Here is a 22,094-nt window from a genome sequence, read left to right on the forward strand (position 1 = left end):
TATGGGCTGAGCCGTGACGTTCTCTTCCCTTGTCCTACTGTCTATATATTTAACAGTGTCTAAACACTGATCAAGAGCACGGTGAGAAAACAATTCCTAAGCATCAGTCTCTCTTACTGATTAGCAGCTCTATTTCCCAGCTTAGATCTTCTCAGTCCAGTTCTATCGTCATGAGAAGATTTTCAGCCACGGCACAGCACTAAGGTTGAGGAAGCCTCAGGATACCTCTTAGCTCCACCATTCACTCTTAATTGCACTTAAAAGACCTTGTCACACTTCCATTTTCTACTCATCTGCGAAGCAAAGCTGCATTTCTCCACACCCACCTTTCACCTCTCTTTCTGGGTTAGAACTGGATGCTTCCGCTGGGGAAGCCAAGGGGATATGGTGAAGAACAACTTACCCGCAACACAAGTTTCATCTTAATGAAGCTGTCTGAACTGGAATGATCCAGCTGGAATCTCTGATCCAGAGTCATATTTGGGTCCTTAAGTAAGTGGGAGAGAGATACCACTGAAGTTCCCAGGGCGCTATCCCGATCCTTGTCTTTTATCTAGAGCAGGAGGGGGAAAGTTTTTATTAGATGGCAAACATACCACTGGGAACAACAAAACAAGATGGCATTTCAGACAGAGAACAAAATTTCCTTCAGGACATACTATCAAGTATGGCTACTTCCAAATGGGTGATGACAATTTTTCAGGAGTGTAACGAATTTGTATGTTTGGTGCAAAAATCCCATCTCTAAGGATACCCAGAAGGAACTGTCTCAGCAGAAAAACTGCGCCCTAGGACTTACGTGACTTTCCTTACTCGCTCTGGGGAACGTGTTCCAGGCAGCTGGGATGACAACTGCTCTAAACCTTTTAGGTAATAGTTTGTTTAACCTATTTAACAGCAATACACCTTCTAAGTTCAAATCCACTTCTGCAGCCAAGTGAACACACTTAGAACCAGCTGTGACTGCAACGCACAAAAGTGACAGACAGGATTTCTTAATGGGCCAAAATGCCAGGGTGAAGAGATACAACTCTGGCTGGGACTTATGAAGGCTGCTTCTCCGACAGCAAAATATTCACGGCTTTACTACACATAGCCCTGTACAAAACCCCCTTTGCGCTTTGCAGCCAGAAATGTCCCATGTTTTGAACTAAGATATTATGTGTTACATAATTCTAGAGCGAGGGCAGATCCAGCATCGCCTAACAGAGAATCGCCTGTGCAACAACAGGTGCTTCTTCCACCTTTCCGGTATGAGGATCCCAGCCCAAGCCCACGGAAACAACTGGCACTGAGATCATATCCACCCTAAAAGAGGTTTCTTCCTACGATGTGTACTCCATCTTCAAAGGAAAGGCTTTTCGCTCACCTCCACGTGGAGTGACTGGGAATGAGCACTGTGGACAAAGAAGGTGAAAGCCTGGCCCCACGTGGGATCTTTGCTGAAATTGCAGGTCTGCAACAAGAAGATTGTGGCATAGATGTTACCTTAGTCTGTAAGCAGCAAAGAACACCATGATACTGATCACCAGAGGGGGTCACAGCGACACTCCTCTTTGTTCAGTGATGCTACACCCCAGCTGTATGGAGAGAGTGAAATTTCTGGACAGCTCAGTGCAGAAGCAAAGTCTCTGGCAAAACCAGAACAAGTTCTGTGGAGCGTGGAAATGCCAAAGAACAAGTCTGGTGAGCTGTAGTTTGTCCCAACCAGCGCTGCCTGGACCAGCAGCCTGCCTTACCCGCAGCAAGGCACTACTCCCTCCCTCCCACCTCTCCACCCAGGCAGCCAGAGAGCTGCTTCCAGCCTGCAGGCATCCAGAGACAGCTCCCAAAGCTGCAGCGAGCTGGCAGGGAAGGGTAGGAAAGCCAGAGCGGCAATTTGAGGGGGGTAGAGCTCATGGGAAGAGTAGGAGGGCACAGCTTCAGCACCATCCACTTCAACGATGAAAGCGCGTGGGAAGCACCTGCAGGGGCAGCGGGTGAGGCTGCTCCATAAACCAACTGCTTCCACCAAGCCACAAGTGCTGGTGGCAAAGGGAAAGGTGCAGGGGAAAGCTGGAAATCTGATCTAGCTTGGGAGAGGCAGGTGATATGGTGGGGAAAAGGGAAAACCATATAAGGTAAAAATGCAAGCAGAACCCCCTTTCTGGACGGAGCGGGTGGAAGAAACAAAGGAAAATAGGTGCCAGTCTTGTATGCTCGTATGTAGCCAGCAGGATTCACTCCGATTTGTTGGGTGTCCAAAAGAAGGTAGAGCCACCCTCAGCCACATCCAGCTGCAGGACAATAAATAGAGCAGCGACTGGGAGGGCAGAACTTGGCTGTTGCTCGTACTCATCCAGCAAAAGTAAATATCACGTAATGAAAAAGGAACTGAAAGTGGAGGGAATCTGGATACGTCTTGTCTGGGGAAAAAAAAAAATCCAGTAAAACTCTGAAACACCGGAGCCAGGAGACTCTGATGAGGGAACAAATGTCAGTTTGATGCAAGTGACGCTCTGAACTGGGAAAGCATGAGCCAGATTAGAGACCTATCATTTTTCCCTCTTCAACCCTCACAGAACTAGGGTATCTTGGCTAACATGACCTCATGGCCATGAATCCAAACCCACACATCTGTACAGCAGCTGATCAGACACCCACTAACCAAGCACAACTCAGTGACACGGCGCTTCCACACGCTGGCTGACTCCCACCTCCCAGCCTCTGCAGCTATCACCATAGCTACAGCTCTTCACATCAGCTTCACTAGTCTCACCCTTCCTAGGGGCTACTTGGAGATAATCACCTGTAAAATAGAAAGTATTTAAGGAAAGCAGAGGAGTCAAACAGCCTCACCTTGCTTTTCTGAGTCTTGTTTCCTACTGTGAGCAGGACGAAGGAGGAAGGTTCTCGTTCCATCTTCTGTCATTTAATACAAGGAAAAAAAAGCAGGAAAAGAAAAGAAACATTAATAGTTTGCAGGAAGCTCTATCAAACCACTATTCCTATATGAAATAATTGCTGGAAAGCTGACAATAGTTTTCAGATGCAAGACACGTGAAGAGTGCAGTGCCGAGGAAGGACTCCTGTGCGATAACACAGCATGGTCTTACTCTCTACCGTCAAGAGCACACATTTAAGCCAAAGTTTTATGTATTTAGGTTTCAATAGGTGAGCTGTTAAAAATTTTTCAGAAGTAGTGAGGAAACAGAGAAGGGAGTTGAAGGCTCAGTGGGAAGTCTTCATCATTCCTGAATAAAACAGGACTCTCAGAATTGGTTTCCAAGGCTCAGGACTTGCTGTAAAGCAGCTAGAAGCGAGTCTTCAGCGCCAAGGAACAAATCCTTTCCAAACTGAACCTCTTGTACCGAGCTTCTCTGCACTAACGCTATAAAAGTTAAGGTTGTGGATTTGGTCTTGTCACAGCACTGTATACCAGGCGGTACAACGAAGTCCAGAATCAAGGATAACTGAATGTGATGTGTAACACAGTGCTGGGAACTCATCTAAACTGTAAAGACTGCACTTAGGAGGGGAGCTACTCAGAGAGAATGGGAAGCTTTATCCATTGCTCAGAGCTGCAGTTGTGTAGAGCTTGTTCAAGAAAGAGGGGAGAAAGGTGTTCTTCCCTACGCCCACCATTTACATCACAGTAGCAAAATGCAGTATTTGGGGGGAAAGTAAACAGAAGCCAGAAGAGAGGAGGCATGAATGACAGAGTGGCTTCTGAATTCCTCTAACACTTGAAGGGAAAGGACTCTGGTGGGCAGGCCTCCAACGGACAAGAAGGTTAGCACAAATAAACATATTCCTCCCATCCCAATGTGGGAGGTCAAGCTGGAAGAGCTCAGAAAGGGAAAGAACCCCTGCAGCAGCAGAAAAGATATCATGAATTGGTCTGATGCCTGGAGGCTCTCTGTCCAAAGTATAAAATAAAGACAACCCCCCCCCAATCACGTATTTCCATGCTGCATTCACCCTTGGACCTGCTAGACTTTCACTGGGGTGGGCTTTCAATGACTATTTTGAACCCCCGGTCACTTAGAGTCTGACGTGGAGAGATTATTTCATTTTAACCACTGCTAGTTTCAGTTGCTATGATACTGCATAATCCAGAATGCTGTTTTGCAAGCATGGGAGAAGAATGTAAATTTTACCTTGAGGTACTTGTTATTTTTGATCTTCTTTGCTCCACATTCACCGTTTGAATACTCAAAGTGGTTTTTCTGAATTAGTAAAAGAGTATTTTAAAACAATTACTTTAATTATCTGTTTAAAAAAAAACAGGGGTTAGGAGCAAAGGCTGCCTGCACGTGGTTTGTACTTACTGGGAGGTTGAAGGCGCTTTCTAAGTAGACTACGAGAAGAGCTGTAGACAGACCCTTCTTATCCTGCGAAGGCCAGGAAAGAGAAAAGAAACCAAAACACAAGGGAGGCATGATCGCCCATGAAGGACAACGTAAAGCATGACACAAATTCAAAGGACAGTTGCTGGAAGTTAAGCAGCTCTTCACCTTTCTCCTAAAATTTGCAATTTACAGGAGGACAAGCCAATACAGTGTGACACTTTTCAGCAGACCAGTAAGAAGAGGTGCAATTCTTCTCAATTCACTGGTCTTCAGTATTTCTAGTGCAGAACAGGCTGGATTCCCCAGTGCAGCAAGGCACCTAAAAACATGCTCAACTATGTACATCAATAGCAGTAATCCAGTCTCAGAACAAAGCCTGGAAACGATTATTATTCGCTTCAGCGGAACTTCAATGCTTTTGCTCGATTATAAAGAAACAGCATCCTTGGGAGATGGGCTTTACCAAGCAATTCTGCTGGGCGAGTAAGATGCCGGTGGGAACCATGGCCCTACCAAGCACCAGTGCTGGGTATTGGCCTACGACTAGGGCAGGGTATGGACAGGGGTCCCACACAGATCCTAGATGAGGCGGGAAGGGGAAGATTATCAAAGACGGGAACCACAAGAGGCCACTGTGCAATGAGTCAAACAAAGCTTTGCTAATTCAAGCAAAAAAAGCTGCTAGAGTTGAGTTACTCCTGAATTACCAAGGAATCTGGGGCAAGTAAATGCCCTTCCTCTTCAGGAGGGGCAGAGGGGGGTGGAATCCCCATCAAAACTTCATCAGACAAAAATAAACTCCCATGAGTTGGCTTGGGGTTCCTAGTTTTACACAGTCCTTTGTTGATCACTGGACAGGGATCAGAGTATCTGCATCCTTTGAGCAAATATACTCACCTCATGTAGTTTCTCCTGGTCGTTTACTAGTGAAAGCCACTCCAGTTTTAAATGCAAGTGTCCGCTTGTTGTCTTACTTAAGGGAAACCACTAAATGGAGACAATAGAGAGAAACTTGAGAACTGTGAGGCAGAATAATTTTTATACCTGTTTTGCAGTCTGAGACTTACATACAAGAGACAATACGAGTACTTTGAGCACCTTAGCTTGCATTTTTGACACCTAGATTGTAGCATGTCTATCTACGTAGAGGCAGAAGCCAGAAAAAAACAGTAATAAGATACCCATACGCATGCAAAGCATATGGATATTTTCAACCAGCAGCAGCACAAGACAGGCAGCCTGGCATCGTCTGCAGGGTGCCAGGTTGCAGGATGAACCAGAGTAAGACTGGATCGTTCCTTCCCTCAGCAATCAGACCGCTCCCCCAAACTTTATCTGTAGCCTTGTTCAAAATGTTCGGCACATACAGGACACGAGATACGAGTACAAGATACCCCACTGCCGGCTCAGCGTAACCTTAGGGCCGTCTGAGGTTGCCTGTTTGATTGTAAATGTTATTGTAATGGCTACCTGCTGCATGTAGGTATTTTCTTTTTGCAAGAATACCACCACGCAAGGAAGCTTTAAGCACACAGAAAGAATGTAGTAGCAGAGGGAGAGCACAAATAAGTACGTGTAAGCACACACCACCAACCATATTCAGAAATAAGCTGTGATCTTCACCTCATCAACAGTTCTGTCATTCTTTACATCAGCCAGGCTTATAAGCAAGCTGGAAGACAAAGAGCAACCACTGCAGTGTATGTTTAGGCATACAGCATACTGCTGCTGGGGAGAGAATAAACCACCACCCGAAAAACCCACGTCAAATCTGTTCCAAATAACTTCTCCGCATTACCTGTGTGCGTGGGTGCTGGAATACACTTACACTTCTGAAGTCTGCCCCTTGAAATACTTCCAAAACTAAAATAAATTTGAAGTAATTCTCAAGTCATGTAGTAACTATCACTTCAAATAGCTTCCTAGGATTCCCCGCAGGAGCCAGGACCATTCTCCACCTCGTTCAAAGTTAGTTGCACTAGGTACTAATAACTTGGTATCGATATCCGGACAAAGGGAATAAAGGGAATAGCTTCTTCAACATTAAAATTTCTGGTGTGAATAATCTGGGTGTCCCGTTGCAGAGATTACTGGACCCTCGAGTAAGGGTCATGCTAATTTACCTGCCCATAAAGTCATCTTTATCTGGATCTTCATCATAGAGGTCCACTTCTAAGTCCTGACCAGGCACTTCATGAACCACAAACTGGAGGAGAAAGAGGTATCGATTAAAAATAAAATGCATTCCCATAGGTTCATATAGGCTCAGATTGTGGACAAGAACATGACACTTCACATCTGTCTAATGCATTCAGGACATTCCCTGCTGTTTCGTGGCTAACTGCATTATCAAATACAATTGAATATAGGAGAAAATATTTCAAAACCAGTTTGCTTGGTTTTGATCAACCAGTTAAACCCCTCAAACTGGTATCCCTAATAAGCAGAGAAGAATCAATGCTAGAGCAGACTACAGACTGCTGTGCTCATTGATGTTTAAAGCAGTGCTTTCCACCTCCTCCAAAACCCCACAAATGTAATGACATCTGAATGACATCTCAGGTTTGCAGTGTAAATTTGAACTTGTTTAAGGGTCAGAAATGCCTCAATTAAGTAACAAGGAAGTCCACCTGCTCCAGCGCAGTCAGCTAAGAGAAGGTCCTCCAAGCACAGGGATGTAATCGGCTGTGCATCCTATAGATGGAAAGATCAAAAGATTCAATACCTCAAATGTCTCATTCCAAACGGGATTAAGATCTCGGGAAACTGTCTTGCTTCGATACTGCACCGTGCCAATGCGAAGAAGAGCATAGGGGTCAGACTTCCCCCTGATTGCACCGAGGAAACTGTCCTTCTGGACGAGGTTTTCAGCTTCTAGCAGGTGAACCCTTATCACTCCCTGAATAAAATAAAATACAGAATTGGCCATGAAAATGTGATCTTTGGATAATTATAATGTGTTACCTCCTAAAGCTAGTTATTTCAGGCAGCAGGGGTAGTCACCGTGACAGTTTTGCAGTGACATGTATTTTGATGCAGTATGTTTCCAGTGACAGCTGTATTAAAACACTTTTTCCACCATTTACCTAGAGGGAGAAAAAGAACCTTAAACATACCCTATCTGATCTAGATAATAGGAATTGGGTAGGAAATATTCTTCCATTTATTTTTAAATCAGAAACATATATATGCACACAAGATTACAGCCACAGTCAAATCCAGGGTAAAGATCATTTTCCACTGACTGAAGGAGGAACTAAGCACCCATTGGCAGGTTCTTATTTTGTTGCAGAGTGGCCATTCAACTTCACTTTGGTGATTTTACATTTACCCTCATTAATGAGTGCATTACGTATTTGAGGGATGAAGGAGACTGAAGGTCTGGATGTGTCAAGCATTTAGGAAATTTGTTGTTGGGCCTTTTCTTCCTGATTTTTTTTTTTCTGTCACAAAGAGATGTCTCCCCTGAGCTCCCTACTTATACCCCTTCACAGCATTAGTAAAAAAATTAAGTAGCATGACACTCATTGCTCATGTATTTACCTTCTCTAACTGAAGATCTGTGGTTCTCTCAAATGAGACTAAAGGTTTACATTGGTAAATGAGCTCAGTGTCTAAGCAGACTTCTTATGCCATGTATAGAGGGTAGGACCCCCCAACCCTACCTGCTCCAAATTATGAATTACCCAACATCTGCTTTGATGTTTCTGAAATCTTACCTACAGAAAGCCTGCAATCCAGGTTGAAACAGCTGATGCAGGAACCTGAGACACTGAGCTTGAATGCATCCACACTGCAGCAAATGCACACTCAGGTAGATTAACACCCTCACTGGAAAAAAAGAAAAAACAACTACTTACGTGTGGGATAGGGAACCTCAAATGGGCAATGTTCATGTTCTTCTTCAGAGGCACTGTAATCCTGTTTGGTAGAACCAGCCGTGCAGCAATGAAGTCTTGAATTAACGAGTCTGACATTACACTGCAGGTGGAGGGGGGAGGAAAAAAGCAACCTAAATCTATACAATCGATCACAATTTCAGTTACATGGAAAGAATGAGGCACGATGAAAGAAATGGGTACTGTGAAATGAGTGATACAGCCTACCTTCCCCCAAAGAGTTAGCAAGCTTTGGAAGAGGCTGTCCAGGGAAGGGGTTGAGTCACCATGCCTGGAGGTATTTAAAAGACCTGTCGATGTGGTGCTGAGAGTCATGGTTTAGTGGTGGACTTGACAGTGTTAGGTTTATAGATGGACTCGATCTTAAGGGTCTTTTCCAACCTAAATGATTCTACGAAAGAGTGCCTACATACAACTGCACGCAGGCAGAAGAAACTCATGCTTATGACATTTAGTTTAGATTAAGAGGAAATGGAGAGGACAGTTCAACACCAGAACCAATCACCAAGGGTGGATGTGGATCTCTGTGGAAGGTTAGGCTGTCTCCTACCAATAATTCACGTCTAGCTGAGCGGCTGCAGAGGAGAATATCAGTGTGGAGCTGCCTCTCAAGATCCCTTTCAATCTTATTCCCTATCGCTCTGCATATAGCCACCTCTCCCTTGTGGCACACATAGTGCAAGTGCCCACACGCACGCAGCAATGTTCCATTCCAGGGATACTAGGGCTGGATGTAAATTTGGCTCTAGCAGGTTGTAAGCCATGAACAGGAGCTTAGGCTGTATGAGATCATCACACCCAAAAAAGCCCTACAAACTCATGTGCCTCCTGTGTTTCCTTGGGAATGCTGACACCAGAGATGGACACGGTGAGGAGGGAATCATGAATTTTCAGCATTTCACAAGGGGCTCAAGACCTCAAGGTAGTTTTCTTTTTTTTCAGGGAAGACCAAGCAAAAGACAAGATTCTGCACCTTGGTATACTCTGCACTAAGAAGGAAATTCTTGTCTGAAGTAACTGGACATTCGGCACGCAGGAAATCACACTACCTGAACTGGGGGTACTGTCTGTCTTGGGGTTGAAGGAACTTTCCAGTCTAGTTAAAAAACTTATGCATTTTTAGCCTTCCAGTTTAAATCTCTTTTTTTATAATGGCTGTATTTGTATGGTGGGGACAAGTCATTTGACCTATATGGTTATCACAGATGTCCAGTACTCTCCTGGGGACTAATAACAGGGTTTCAACACGCTACTACAACTCGGCATGAGCAGAAAACAATATTAAAACAGAAACCCAGGAGCACCAAACATCTGAAAGACTTTCATCCTCTTGATAAATCTAGTGCTTATAAGGCAGATTCTCAGGGTATAGGCTGTGCAACAAAATTGTCACAGTTCACAGACGGGGCTGGATTCATAGAGCAGGTAAGTCCTCTCCTACTCCAAATGTGAAACCAGGAGCCTGAAAGCCCTTGGTCAGGCTGTCAGCTTTCCTGTCTACACCCCCCCGCCACCCCCGATAGGAAGGTCACGGAATTGCCCCTTCTCTGGAGTTGCAGGGTACACTCAAAACACTAAAGACAGCTTGTACGTGAGGATAGGTGATTGCATCCAGTTTGTTTACTCTCTTAAGTAAGACCGATGGATTCATTTGAAAGGGAGAGCTCTTGTTCAACCTGTACTTCAGCCTAGTCACGGTCAGGGGTGTTTTGCTCCTCTCTGTCATGTGCAGTGCTGATGAACAAGCAAGGGCTTCTGTGTTCAAATCTCTGCGAGGGAACCAGGGAATGAAAATTTAGGACGCCCAATTTGCACTTAATTATACAAGAGGCTGTAGGTTGGAACACCTACATACCTTCTCCCCGCATAGATTAAGGAAACCACATTAGAAAAGAACAGATTAATTCCCCTGATAAAAACTGGAGCTCTCATAGCAAACTTGGAGGCAAAAGGCTACTCTGGCCTCCAATTAAGAGAAAAAGCAAGCTGCATCTCACTCGACATCAAAGGTCTTGGGAGGTTCTGTAATGCATAAACTGGAACCTAAAGTAGCCAGCCACTTCCTAGAGGCTGCAAACCATGAGCTGCAGGGGGAGAGAGGGGAACATAAGCGTCTGCATTTGCATTTAAAGGGAGAAAGGCAATGGCTGAGTAACCAAACCTATTTTGTTCTTGCAGAACAGAACTGTCTCCTTACACTAAGGAACAGGGACAAAGTGCATCTCCAATCTGGAGAAACAGTTTGAAACTTACAGTACTGAAAACCTCTAAGATTTTAATCTTTGCTGCGCAAGTTTTATGTACAAGATCCAACCAAGAGGCACTGGGGAAGAGCTACATTTTCTGAAGAACCTAAAGGGCGAGCAGATGACACAGAAAGAGAAGAACATTTCTGTTTACAAATCTGGCGCGGTTTTCTTTTTCACGGGCTGTATCTCAGTTCATCAGAGGGACTGCAACTCTCTGATACTTTGCTTTTTTTCACTCTAAGGTAAATAAACACAAGCACAGGCTGCCTGTCACTGAGGTCTGCTCATCAGCCTTTGTGAGTAACTGGCACATAGGAAACTGAAGGCTCATCTGATGACTGTAGTTTGGGGGATTTACTATTTCCATCCTAAGTCCCAAACGCAATGAAGTGATTGAAGCCATTTTGATGGAAGGGAAGAAGCACCTTCCTCAGGTTTTGCAGACTCCATGGCCAGACAGGATGGCACAAGTAACCCCTTTTACACACCACTCTTAAGAATAACTTTTGTCAAAGTCATCCCAGCTTCCAAAGGCTTTTAAAGGAGAACAAAGTGAAGCAAAACAGACACTCACTTAATCCCTGGGACATCCAGGAGGTTGCTTATGCCTGCCCAGTTGATTTCCAAGTGCTACAACAAGATCAGGGACAAAAATTATACAGGAACATTAAAATATATTTCAGAAGAAAGGCAGAATTTAAATAAAAAGCATTCAGCCCTTAGCAACAGCCGCTGGCAGATGTCCTTGGGTCATGCGTAGTAAATCTGACAGCTCTACCTAGACTTGGAAGCTGTTTCCTCCTCCTTTCACTAAGGGGTTGGCCTATGCCCTGAGGCAGGAGAATTTACAAACACTATCCTAATCCAGGAGTCTGTTTCTATTCAGACAATAAACAACCCTTTTTTTTTCATGTGCTAAATGCTACTACTTCTGCACACAAAACACCTCACCCAAGATCAAAAATGTATGACTTCCATGAACTCAAGCAGAGGATAATCCACAAGCAAGCAAAGCTGTGTGCTACACAATAACGGGTTCTTACAAGACTAGAAGGTTTCTCGTATTTTATTAAACCACAATTCAACTACGAGGCATGTGACCTCAACCTTAAAGGCAAGCTTTCAAAGCACAACCAGGACTGAACGGTCTCCAAGATGACTGCATTTAAAATCTATGAAGGGGAAGATTCAAACTCCTCCTGCCAGGGTCCCTGCAGGAAAGGCCTAGGAGATGGGTCCTGTGCTGTCAGCATCAGAAAGTCCTCCCATTCTTAGAGTGAAGTAAGTAACTTTTCAGGCACTACTACAAAAGAATAGGGCAAATTCATTCCTGCCCCCTGGGAGTTCAAGAGGAGCTTCAGGAGCGATCAAGGGATTCCCAGCAATGGACAGCTCGTGTCACTCCCTGAAGACCTACCCGCACATTAAGACAGATCAAGAAGCAAGAAGGCTGCAGAGTGCAGCTCACTACTGACTCACCGGTTTCTGCATAAAAAACAAGGTCACTGCTCCAATAAAAGGTGCATCAGTTAGAAGAGGCTCCAGTATCACCCGCAACGTCCCGTACAACTGCAAACAGAATAAGACCAAGGAAAACTGAGCCTGAAGCTACTCTCAGGAAGCAGTGTCAAAACTGTGATCTTTGCAGTGATGAAAATAATTTTTAAAATCCTGCTTGAAGCCATTTTATTTAGAATTCAACAACAATAACCACCTCCTCCCCACTACACCATTGCTGTTGGCATTAGGCGATGCTTTCCACGTTTGAGGAGTTTCTGCAATCCTGACTGCCAGGCAACGGAGCAATCTGCCTATCAGATTTCAATATTGTCGTTGGTCATTGGTCTAATCTATGGCAGTTTGTGAAAATCCTGGCAGAACTGGCTCTTCTGAAGTTCTGTACCAACAAGCATCTCCTCTGAACTCCAGTGGCAGCTGGCCCACAAAAGTGTGATGCTCTAGCACTGACCCTGTTTAAGAGTCACGCTAAGAAGCTTAACGTGGTATTTAGGAGCTTTCCATGGAAGGCGTCATTCCACAAGCCAAAACACATGGAGACAAAGTCAATCATTTCAAGCCTCCTAGCTGGTGATTTTCCAGTTCAGTGTCACCGCCGTCCATCAGGACGTGCCACCTCCTGCCACACCCAGCCCTGAACAGACAACCTTAGCACTGCACGCACCTGTACGCCTTTCACTCCAAGATTAAATTTCGATATGTCCATGTGGATCTCACAGTCCCCTATGTAACTGAAAGAAAATTCTCAGATTATTCCACAGTTTGCAATAGTCCAATGAGAAATCCCTTTGGTACAAATAAAACTTAGTTTAATGATTGACAACGTGACCCCTTTGGTAGAGATGGATTTTCAAGCCACTGAAAAGTTGAGCACACTGAGCAAGTGTCAGATCTTCACAAGACAGATCCTGCAGTCAGCTGGGCTGTCGATCCACCTGCAAAATGTCACCGCAACACCTGTACTTCAAGGTTACTTTCCCACTCTTAAGACTGGCGGTTGGCTGAGGCAAGGTGGGGATCAACAGGCTCATTCAAAATTCAGTCACAGCAACTGCCCTCTTGCTCCCTACTCTGCCACAGGCCTGATCCCACCCCACAACCTGGTGACCCCAGTTCCCAGGCTGAGGCAGAGCCATTCTGCCATTACATATGGGGTCCTCAACTTGCCCACAGCCAAAACGCCCACAGATCACCCTTGCCCACAACCCAAAAGCCCACGTGAAGGACAAATTAATCACTAAAAATAACCACACTTCCTTGAGGCTGAGTCAAAAGACAACAACTTAGATCAGATTTTGGTCAGTAGCCATGGAGAACACCAGGCTTTAAATAAAACGAATGCTGACTTTGGTACTTTTGCAATTTGGAAACCACCTTAGGCTTCAATAAGAGTCACATTATGCAGAAACAAATAGCTGCTCCCCAGGGAGAAAAACCTTGTTGATGTTTCTGGCAAAAAACAATTGAAGGGAGTTACCAAGTTCCCCTTCAGTCCTCCGAGATAAAGCTTTTCTGGATGCAGACACACAAACACCCTGCAGGTACAGCAGGGTGTAAAGGTACTGCAGCACAGTGAATGTGCTGTGCTTGCATTTAAAATTTCACCCCGTAATCAAAGAAAAAGGACAAGATCTTTGCTCTGACCACACGTACGCGGGCAAACAGTGCTGTACTCACCACCAATTCACACCATAATTTGCATATAGATTCCCTCCTCCCCAAAGAAAACCTGCCAAGAATGTGTAAGCCTGTGAATTTGTCTCCATTTTTGCCAGCAAAGTTCTCCAGTATTTATTTACAGGTAGGCACTTCACAGAATTTTTAAAGACTCATAACACACAAATTAAAGCCTTTAATGTTAGAGTATTCTCATGTCTTAAATAACCAACCCACCAGGCTGTGCCAAAATCAACACAATCTTCCTTATAAGCTAGTTACGTAATTAAACAAACTTATTTTACATTTACTAATTTCTACAATTTTGACATTGTCGTACAGCTCATTACACTGTCTGCTAATACAGCTTTGTCAGAACAAAAGTCTAAAGGAGAAGCCAAAATGAGTTCCTCAATTTGCAGTAACTAGTCCAAGAGGATTTGAGTCGGCCGTTGCCAGTGTCCAACACAAGTAAGAGCTGTGGTGTTTCAATTCACAACCTTTATGACTTGCCACACAGTCAAAAACTCTTCCCACCCAGTCCTAGATGTCTCTTTTCTCCAGTAACACTTCAATACATACAACTGTGTTTTAGAGTCTAGATGTCAGAGAAGTCCTTACCCCTTGTATCAGAGCCTGAGCCTTTAATTATCCTTAAGTCTGCCTTATACAGGCATTCCCCTCACTCAGGGTGCTTGGTAGAGGATCTCACATTTCATTTAGCCACTGCGAGAACCCTGACACTTTCTCATGCGCCATGTGAAAGCTATAGGTCAGCTCTGTTTGTGCTGGAAAGCAGATACATGAACAGAGTACAGACACAGAGACCTTCAGACAGATGAACGACAAACTTTGTGCAGAAGACCTGAGGGTGAGCAGGGATTATCTCAACATTTCTGTTCAGTCCTGCAAGCTGTGATAAAATATACACAACTTAACTTACACCAATTGCTGCTACAACTCAGGCACCAAGCAAAAGATTTTGAAAGAAGACTTACAGCCTCCTTCCTTGTCCTTGCCAAAAGGTCTCTGTGCTTCACAAGTAATCACCTATGAGCCTTGGGTTTTCTGCCAAAACTTGAAGCATCGTCCTTTCCCAAGGGACAGTCAAGATGGTAACGAGGCAGTGCTCTATATAACCATTCCCAATGACACTATGAACATGTAAGCTGATATTAACAACTTATTATTAATAATATTTAATATTGTTCTTATTATTATAACAAACAAAGGCAGCTTCTCAAGTTCCTTTTTGGTAACTCCACACAACAGCAGATCTACTGCAGCACCAGCTCTGCTGACAGCTACCGTCCATACAAGTAAAGGATCTCCAAATGCTATTTTTCACAGTTCCCAAGCACAGGATGCAATTTGTGATATCACACCACAAATCTAACACAGAGGAAAGGAAGTTCTTCTTCACAGGGCACAGATCTGAACCACGGCATTCAGCACTGCATTGAGTCATGGGGACCAGGAGCACAGATTAAACAAAACACTTGATAGACCATATGTCTGTGAGCGGCTATTAAAACTACACAAGTGATTCCATACAGACCACAAAGGCAGGCTAAGAGGGAAAAGCTTTTTCTACTCCCGCCCTTCTCCTGTGTATTTTCCTGGCCAAGTCAAAGATTCTGGGATGCAGAGACTAGTTGTGTCCTTGACAGAACTGGAGGAAAAAAATCCCCCCTCCTGTACTGCTGTGAGACTGAAAGCAAGAAGCACTGACAGAGCATGCTGCGATTTCTGGACTCCAGACGCTGCCTAACACACAGGGTAACAGCACTGGAGCGGGGCAGGGCTGCTGGCAAGGCAGGAGTGCTGTCCACCAGGATAACCAAGCCGCTGCGCAGCCTTCCCTGCTGCAGCCCTGCTCGGTGCTGCACACGGCAGTGAGCCAGCCAAGAGGCCATGCTCACGTGGGTTCACCAGTGAGGGAACTCCCACAAAATTACAGCCAGCAAGCGCCAAGGCGAAGGAGTCATATTTATAACATGCAGACATGTTAATCCTTTAATGCCTACTGCAACATAGCTATGCTTGTCTGGAACCTAACCCAAGGGAGGGACGTCAGTCACCGAGGTCTCAGCGTGGTAAGGTGCACCACACTGGCACCCACATCACTCTTCTCCAGAGCTGTGATGCCAGGACACAGCTCCATGGACAGATCCAGCCCTTTAAACCTCACCTGCACCATTTGGTGCAGCGACCGAGAGGTAGAGCACAGGGCAGCAGCCCCACTTCAGGGAGGCTCAAGTCTTGTGTCTCTGACAGCTCTTCTCCCACCACCAGCTGCACTAGTGCAGACACTCACTGCTACTCGCCTGGCTAAGAGCCTGTTTTGTAATGCGGGATTGCCTTGCTCCAGGAAGGTAGAGATTGTCCATTTCTTTCATTAAAGAAAAGAAAAAAAATGTTTCTCTGGCGATCCAGAAAACAGCAGGTAATAACACCACTGCTTATAGGTTTGCTCTCCCCATTCCTAGAAGTAATACACCACCTCCTCCAGGCACGGTACAACGCACAACACCCAGCTTAGTTGCAGAAACTGATGTTAAACGTGTTAACGTAAGAGAAGCTGGGTCCTTAACACAGCCCAGGAGAAAAGATGCCCATCAGAGAGACAAGGAGTCTGAACACTCCTGTGTGAATACAGAAAACACTCGGGTTATCAGATGGCAGCTCAGGTTAAGTTATCCTCAGGATAAGGAACAGAAGTGTTTTGTTAGTTTGCAGATACTGATGGGTCTGCCAGACAGACAGGAATGAGGAGGAGGGGGAATCCCTCTGTAGGGGATGTTAAAAGACAGTGAAAATGCGTATGTGTGAGAAGCAGCCTGGAGAAACAGTCAAAGTTAACAAAGAACAACAGCAACCTCCTGCAGAGCCTAAAAGGTATCAAACTCCTCAGTCTCAACATAGAAAGCACAAATGATTTGCCAAAGGCCCTAAACCTGCTCTGGCAATTACAAAGAGCACTTGCTGACAGCACTGAAGCACAACATGTTCTGGCTGAAGATGAAGCAGGCTATTCTGCAGGGAACGGCGGTGGTCTGCCAGGGCTGGGGATGCTGCCTTGCTGTTGCCACATTAAGCAGCAGACCCAGTTCTGAGCAGCTCTGTGTTGTTGCCAAGACACTCCATAATTTCACATTGCTTTTTCCTTGCACTACCATGAAAAAAAGCCATTTAAATTAGGCAGCTCAATCGCCCACTAACCTTACAGAGCCATAGCAGCACGCGAGTGGTAATTCCTCCAGCAATTCCATTCTCCAGGCTAAACCAGGAGAGAGTTTAGCTCTGCAGTGGCTCTGATGTTTACAAAACACACAAGCTCATTCAAAACAACCTGGGAGGTGTCAAACGTTTTATCTAATTCTGTTGCTGTTGTTCTTAATAGAGCTAGAGGCAGTTTTCTGCTCAGAGAACAGCTATACTCAAAAAAGCAAACATGTTGGGTGGCACATGCAACAAATAGTGAGTGAAGCAAGAGAATCAATATAGGGGAAGGAATTAAAAATAAATAGTACAAGGTGTTCTGGAAGAAATGGAGAGGTTGGACTGAAGAGGAACCATAGTGGGGCAAGACAGACCAAGAGCCTCTGTGCCCGAGAGCTGTCAGAACAGGAAATACAGTTCCAAAACTTGGGTTCTTACTGCCATGAATGGCAAGGCCAGGGGAGACATTTCTATACCCATGGCAGCAGCGAAGGATCAGAGGAGGTAACACCTAGACCTGCGCAGGTGACACTGCTTTCTGAGTTAAGAGCTGACGCACAACATCTCAGTTCTGTAAGGACTGAGGACATGCACCTGGGGGACAGATTATCTCATATCATTCTAGGTTAGCAGTCTGCACATCCAGTCCAGCATGACAACTCACAGGCAGGTGTCAAATGGGCAGTGAGAACCACCTACAGAATCAGTGATGTAATGTTACCATATCTGCAGGTCTAGGATGACTTGTCTTCTACTGATTTCTTTGGTGTAGGCTTTTATTCCGTTGATTCTAGGGCACTGAAAAGACAAACAAGTTACCACACAGTTAATATCTTTCAAGCTAAACCCAATTGAACAGTCCTACTCACTTCAATCAACTTGAGTGCAGAAGCATTCATTAAAGGCTTTGCACAACCGCATGTAAAGTATGAGTAAACCACACGAGTTTTTCCCTTACAGAGGTAGTGTGAACAGCCTTGGCAGTCCTCAAATACAGGGCTGGTTGCAAGCAGCTCATGCTGCAAGCCTTAGGAAGCACTGAAAACTCCTGTCACAAGGGTATAGCAGAAAGAAATGTGGATGCGTGCCCCTCTCCCTGTCTCCAGTGCCTTGATACTGACAGCTGGTGGGAAGGGGTGTGTGGGTCTCCTACAGGATTTGTCCTCCACAGCGAAGACGCTCAGTCAGCATGAGGAGGGAACAAAGGAGGCGGCAGTGTTGTACCAAAACCACTTTGTTAAACACTCAGAGCTATTAAAGAGCTGAACTCTGACTCCCCTCGAACCCACACTTTTCAGAAAAGACTGAACTGCAAGCGTGGCAAGATTCACACTACCTTCTCGCCAAAGTGGATCTTGGTGAAGGTGCATGTTTTCAGATGGACATTCTTTGCTCTGATTTTTGGTTCAAGAACTTCTTTAAATGTTTTTTCCAGGATTGTCCCAAAGTATGGCCAAGCCTGTACTAGGACCTAGAAAACAGCAAAAGTGGAAAAACACTGAACATTCTTTACATGAGATACTTTTGTTTAGAGACAGACACTCACACTACAGAACACCCAACTATTAATCTCTGTCCTTTTAAAATATCAAGACACATTTGTGCTTTTAAGTCATCCTCAGGGGAGGATCCATCCCAGATCCTCAGAAAAGAAATTTGGTTTAGAAACTTGTTTTAGGAATTTGTTTTCAGCACCATAGAGGCTACTGACTGTTTCTAACCACAGGGGCTGAGCCAGCAAAGCCCAGGGTTAAAGTCTCTAAAGCACAATAGTCCCCAATTACTCTAGAGTGTCACCAAATCCCCTGGAGTTAGGTTTATTTAGAGAGGAGTAAAGTGAACTTCTCCATCAAAAAGGAATTTTGCTAAAAAGAAAAACAGGGTAGTTGCTGAATGCTAATTTGCAAGTTCTGCTGTTTCGCTTTGAATTCCAGAGAGTCCAGTTCCAGTGAGAGCTTGACTACTCCTGCTGATGCTACCCCTGCCTCAGCGCTCTCTGGTAAGAGGAAGTGCCACTATGTTTGCTAAAATAATAACAATACATACACACATCTGTATATACATATATACACATCTATATACACACCCCCACATGCTCGTTTTTCTTTTTTAATCTCAGATTGAAGAGTTGTGGTCAAACTCATCAAACCTTCATCAACCAGGCACACATCTGGCTCTCACCAAAACCTCACAGGCAACTCCATATTTAAGTGGCTCCAAGACTTAAGTACAGACACCAATCGATGGAGCTGTATCGTAGTGACTTGTCAGCTTTCTCGGGCTCAGCCCGCAGAATTTGTGCTGTGTGGCAGCTCAGAGCAGATGGCCTCCCAAGCTGGAGTTCAGAGCTCCTCACCTTGTTCAGCCATTCCACTCGTTCCACATCAGGGAAATGAACCTGGGCGCAAAGGAAAAATGAAGTGAGTGCCATCTGTTTCAGCATATTGCAACATACACAACAGATCCCATGAAGTGTGGAACAAGTTTTAGAGGAAGCTGAGATCTCTCTGCCCTCATATATGCATGCTTTATATTTTACTTCCTCCTTGAAAAATTGTAAAAGGCAAATGAAACAGTAAAAAGTAGTAAAAGGCAAAAGAACACGTGTGCACTGATGTACCATTAACGCCTCTGGGCACATTTATAAGATTAAAGCAAGTGTCACATCCTGTTCGTGATGAAAGGCAGCATTAGATTTCTCATCCTCCTCTTGGTCATACCTTGGGAAGCCACGAGAACCTGCTTCCCTTCAGGATCATGAGCTGTGCAGGACCTGTTTCCTGTAACCTGAGCCAGGACACCGCACTTTGGAAAACAAGAACCCGCCTGGGAAACCAAATTTATGGGTTGCGGCAGCACTTCTCCACTAACGTAGTGCCAATGGCTTCAGGGAAAAGAAGCACTCTGGGAGTTCAAGCCCATCAGCGAACACTGTCACTCATAACAGTACCGTGTTTTCACCTCTCAGAGCTCTTTAGGATGCAAGGGACAAATTAAAATGAAGAAGTCACTCAGGCATTGTGTTCTCAAGTTGGACACATCAAATGCCAACAAGTGTACGTGTCCCTTAAAGTCACTCCAGTTCACTGAAGTGACGACTTGTTTAATCACCATCAGAACAGTCAGATATGAGGCCACTCTCTGGTAACTAACTGATCTTCAGACCCCACCAAGGAGCTGCTGAGTAAGAGCCACAATTGCCTCACTACAATCACCCCTTAAAGTCTCACGGATGTGGTGTTTTCAGCCAGTGCTACAAGTTGGTAGCAAGTTATTGCAGAAGGGAAGGACAGTGCAGCAACCTCTCAGAACGGGCATTCAGGCCCTGCTCAGCTCTACAAGAACACCCAAATGCAAAGGGAGTCCTTCAAATATCATCCGTCCAGGGCAGGACAATACATCACCTCCTTACCTCAGAGCTATGAATTACACTCTTCAGTCAAAGAGTGTTTAATTCAGCAGCTTTCAGAGAAGTGCTCAGAGATGCTCGGATGGAATGGACAGCAGCTTGCCTTTTATTCCATCACATATGATGATTTCAGAGCCCATTTCCCTTGCTCAGATAATGCTTCAAATTATCTCCAATTATTACATGTAAAAAACCAAAGTGATAATACCATGTTCTTTATAACCAATTTCTTTTGATGCTCTAAATAGCAACTTTTCCATTAAATCAGACAATGCAAGTTCACTGAAATGTCAGCCTACCCAGCTCTATTTGCATGATAAAGTCAGAATACAGCACCAGAAGGGACAATCAGTACTCTTAAACCGCTGCTGACTTGTCCTCCCCCAGAGCACATAGATCCTGGGCAGTCTGAAGGCATCTGGTACCCAGCTCCAAAGCAGCTGGCAAGTGCCAGTATCCCACAGCATTTGTGCCCCAGCTCTGCATCAGCCACAGGTAGGGTAGAGCAGGGACGGAAGCTGCATGGCAACCTGTCTGTCAAAAGACCTTACAGTGAGAAGAGGGATGTGACCCAAGAGGAATAACAGATGAGGGCTCAGGGCAACAGTCAGGCCACCACATCCCACTGAGAAAGTCACAGCCCACTGTGAGATCCACCAGCATTAAGGGAGGCAGTATAGCACAATATAAACCACTGAAGTCGGCTGGAATTATTCACCAGAGCAAAAGCTGCAAAGGATTCAACTGCAAGAGTTGACCAAGAAGCAAGCTGGTGGCTACAAAGACGTGGGACAGCACCCAGGAGCCTTAGGAAGCAGGTAAAAACCAGGAGAAGGAGAGAGAGCAGCTAGACCCCACTTAAGAAAAAGCAAAACGGAATTCTCTATTTGAGCCACAGACACCCAAACCAGACAGCCCAGGGCACACTCTGAAAGCAACCGCCATGAATCACATGTCACTGTGTCACACCTCAGATTGCTGTGATGGGACTAGCAGCCGTTTGTGGCATGATTACACCCTGCTTGACACCCCATCATTCCTGTGCCTGCAACATAGCTCTGTGCCTCAGTTTCCTCTGACAGATGGAAGAAAGAGCACTGCTGTAGCTCAAAGGTACCAAAGACCACCGGGAGCTCCTTGGCTAACACAACAAGGCTCTCACAGAGGCAAACGCTGCAGAAACGGCCAGCTACATGTCTCTGGTGAAAAACAGCTTTCCACCTACTGTGAAAGGCCACCAAATTTCAGAGGGTTCCCGATACCAAAGGTCAGCTGCTCTCAGTGGTACGACTTCAACGAGCAGTTCTGCAGAAGCAACGGAGTTGGTATCCGAGTGTTGCATCTAGATTCTCCACTGCCTAGTAAGACACCAGCTCTGGGCAAAGCCTTTCCTATGCACATGGTATTCCCACAACATGCAGAAGATGAGATCCTGCTGCCAGAATATGAGTTCTGCTCCAGTTCATCCCAGTGACACCACAAAGCTCTGTTCTTGCCCCAAGAGCGTACTCCGAGAACCTACCATGTCCTAAAATGTTTTGGAAAAAAAAAACCAAACTTCTGCAGTTCCTTACTTTTTAACCATGGGCTCTGGACTTCAGACTCACTTCTAACCCTTGTTACTGGCAAAAGCCCTGGCAGCAAGGCCTTGTCCTTGAGCTTGTCATCAGTACAGCACAGGTAAAAGAAAACTAAAACACCTCCTATCGGGCCCAGAACCAGCCACCAAGAGCTGCCGAAGTTAAAAAGGCTTGCCCCTGTAGTCTTGGGCAAGTCACACTATCAAAACCAGGTTTCTCCATCCACAAAA

The 22,094-nt window shown here is 45.1% G+C and overlaps 1 protein-coding gene across 1 annotated transcript in view; it reads right to left on the minus strand.

Annotated features, from left to right (window-relative positions):
- The window catches only part of ESYT3 (extended synaptotagmin-like protein 3), a 26,347-nt gene extending 4,721 nt beyond the window's left edge, over positions 1 to 21,626 (minus strand). The window contains exons 1-17 of the mRNA XM_010142566.1: positions 21,510 to 21,626; positions 19,232 to 19,273; positions 18,212 to 18,346; positions 17,597 to 17,673; positions 12,662 to 12,728; positions 11,959 to 12,048; positions 11,054 to 11,109; positions 8,192 to 8,312; positions 7,057 to 7,230; positions 6,455 to 6,537; positions 5,955 to 6,003; positions 5,229 to 5,318; positions 4,311 to 4,373; positions 4,140 to 4,208; positions 2,839 to 2,904; positions 1,370 to 1,456; positions 404 to 553 (exon numbers count right to left, since the gene is read on the minus strand). Of these exons, the coding sequence (XP_010140868.1) occupies positions 404 to 553; positions 1,370 to 1,456; positions 2,839 to 2,904; positions 4,140 to 4,208; positions 4,311 to 4,373; positions 5,229 to 5,318; positions 5,955 to 6,003; positions 6,455 to 6,537; positions 7,057 to 7,230; positions 8,192 to 8,312; positions 11,054 to 11,109; positions 11,959 to 12,048; positions 12,662 to 12,728; positions 17,597 to 17,673; positions 18,212 to 18,346; positions 19,232 to 19,273; positions 21,510 to 21,626 (1,536 nt within the window). The remainder of the gene's footprint in view (positions 1 to 403; positions 554 to 1,369; positions 1,457 to 2,838; positions 2,905 to 4,139; positions 4,209 to 4,310; positions 4,374 to 5,228; positions 5,319 to 5,954; positions 6,004 to 6,454; positions 6,538 to 7,056; positions 7,231 to 8,191; positions 8,313 to 11,053; positions 11,110 to 11,958; positions 12,049 to 12,661; positions 12,729 to 17,596; positions 17,674 to 18,211; positions 18,347 to 19,231; positions 19,274 to 21,509) is intronic.
- Positions 21,627 to 22,094: the final 468 nt, after the last annotated feature.

The sequence above is a fragment of the Buceros rhinoceros genome, unplaced genomic scaffold (assembly GCF_000710305.1).
Source record: "Buceros rhinoceros silvestris isolate BGI_N320 unplaced genomic scaffold, ASM71030v1 scaffold36278, whole genome shotgun sequence".
NCBI classification, from domain to species: domain Eukaryota; kingdom Metazoa; phylum Chordata; class Aves; order Bucerotiformes; family Bucerotidae; genus Buceros; species Buceros rhinoceros.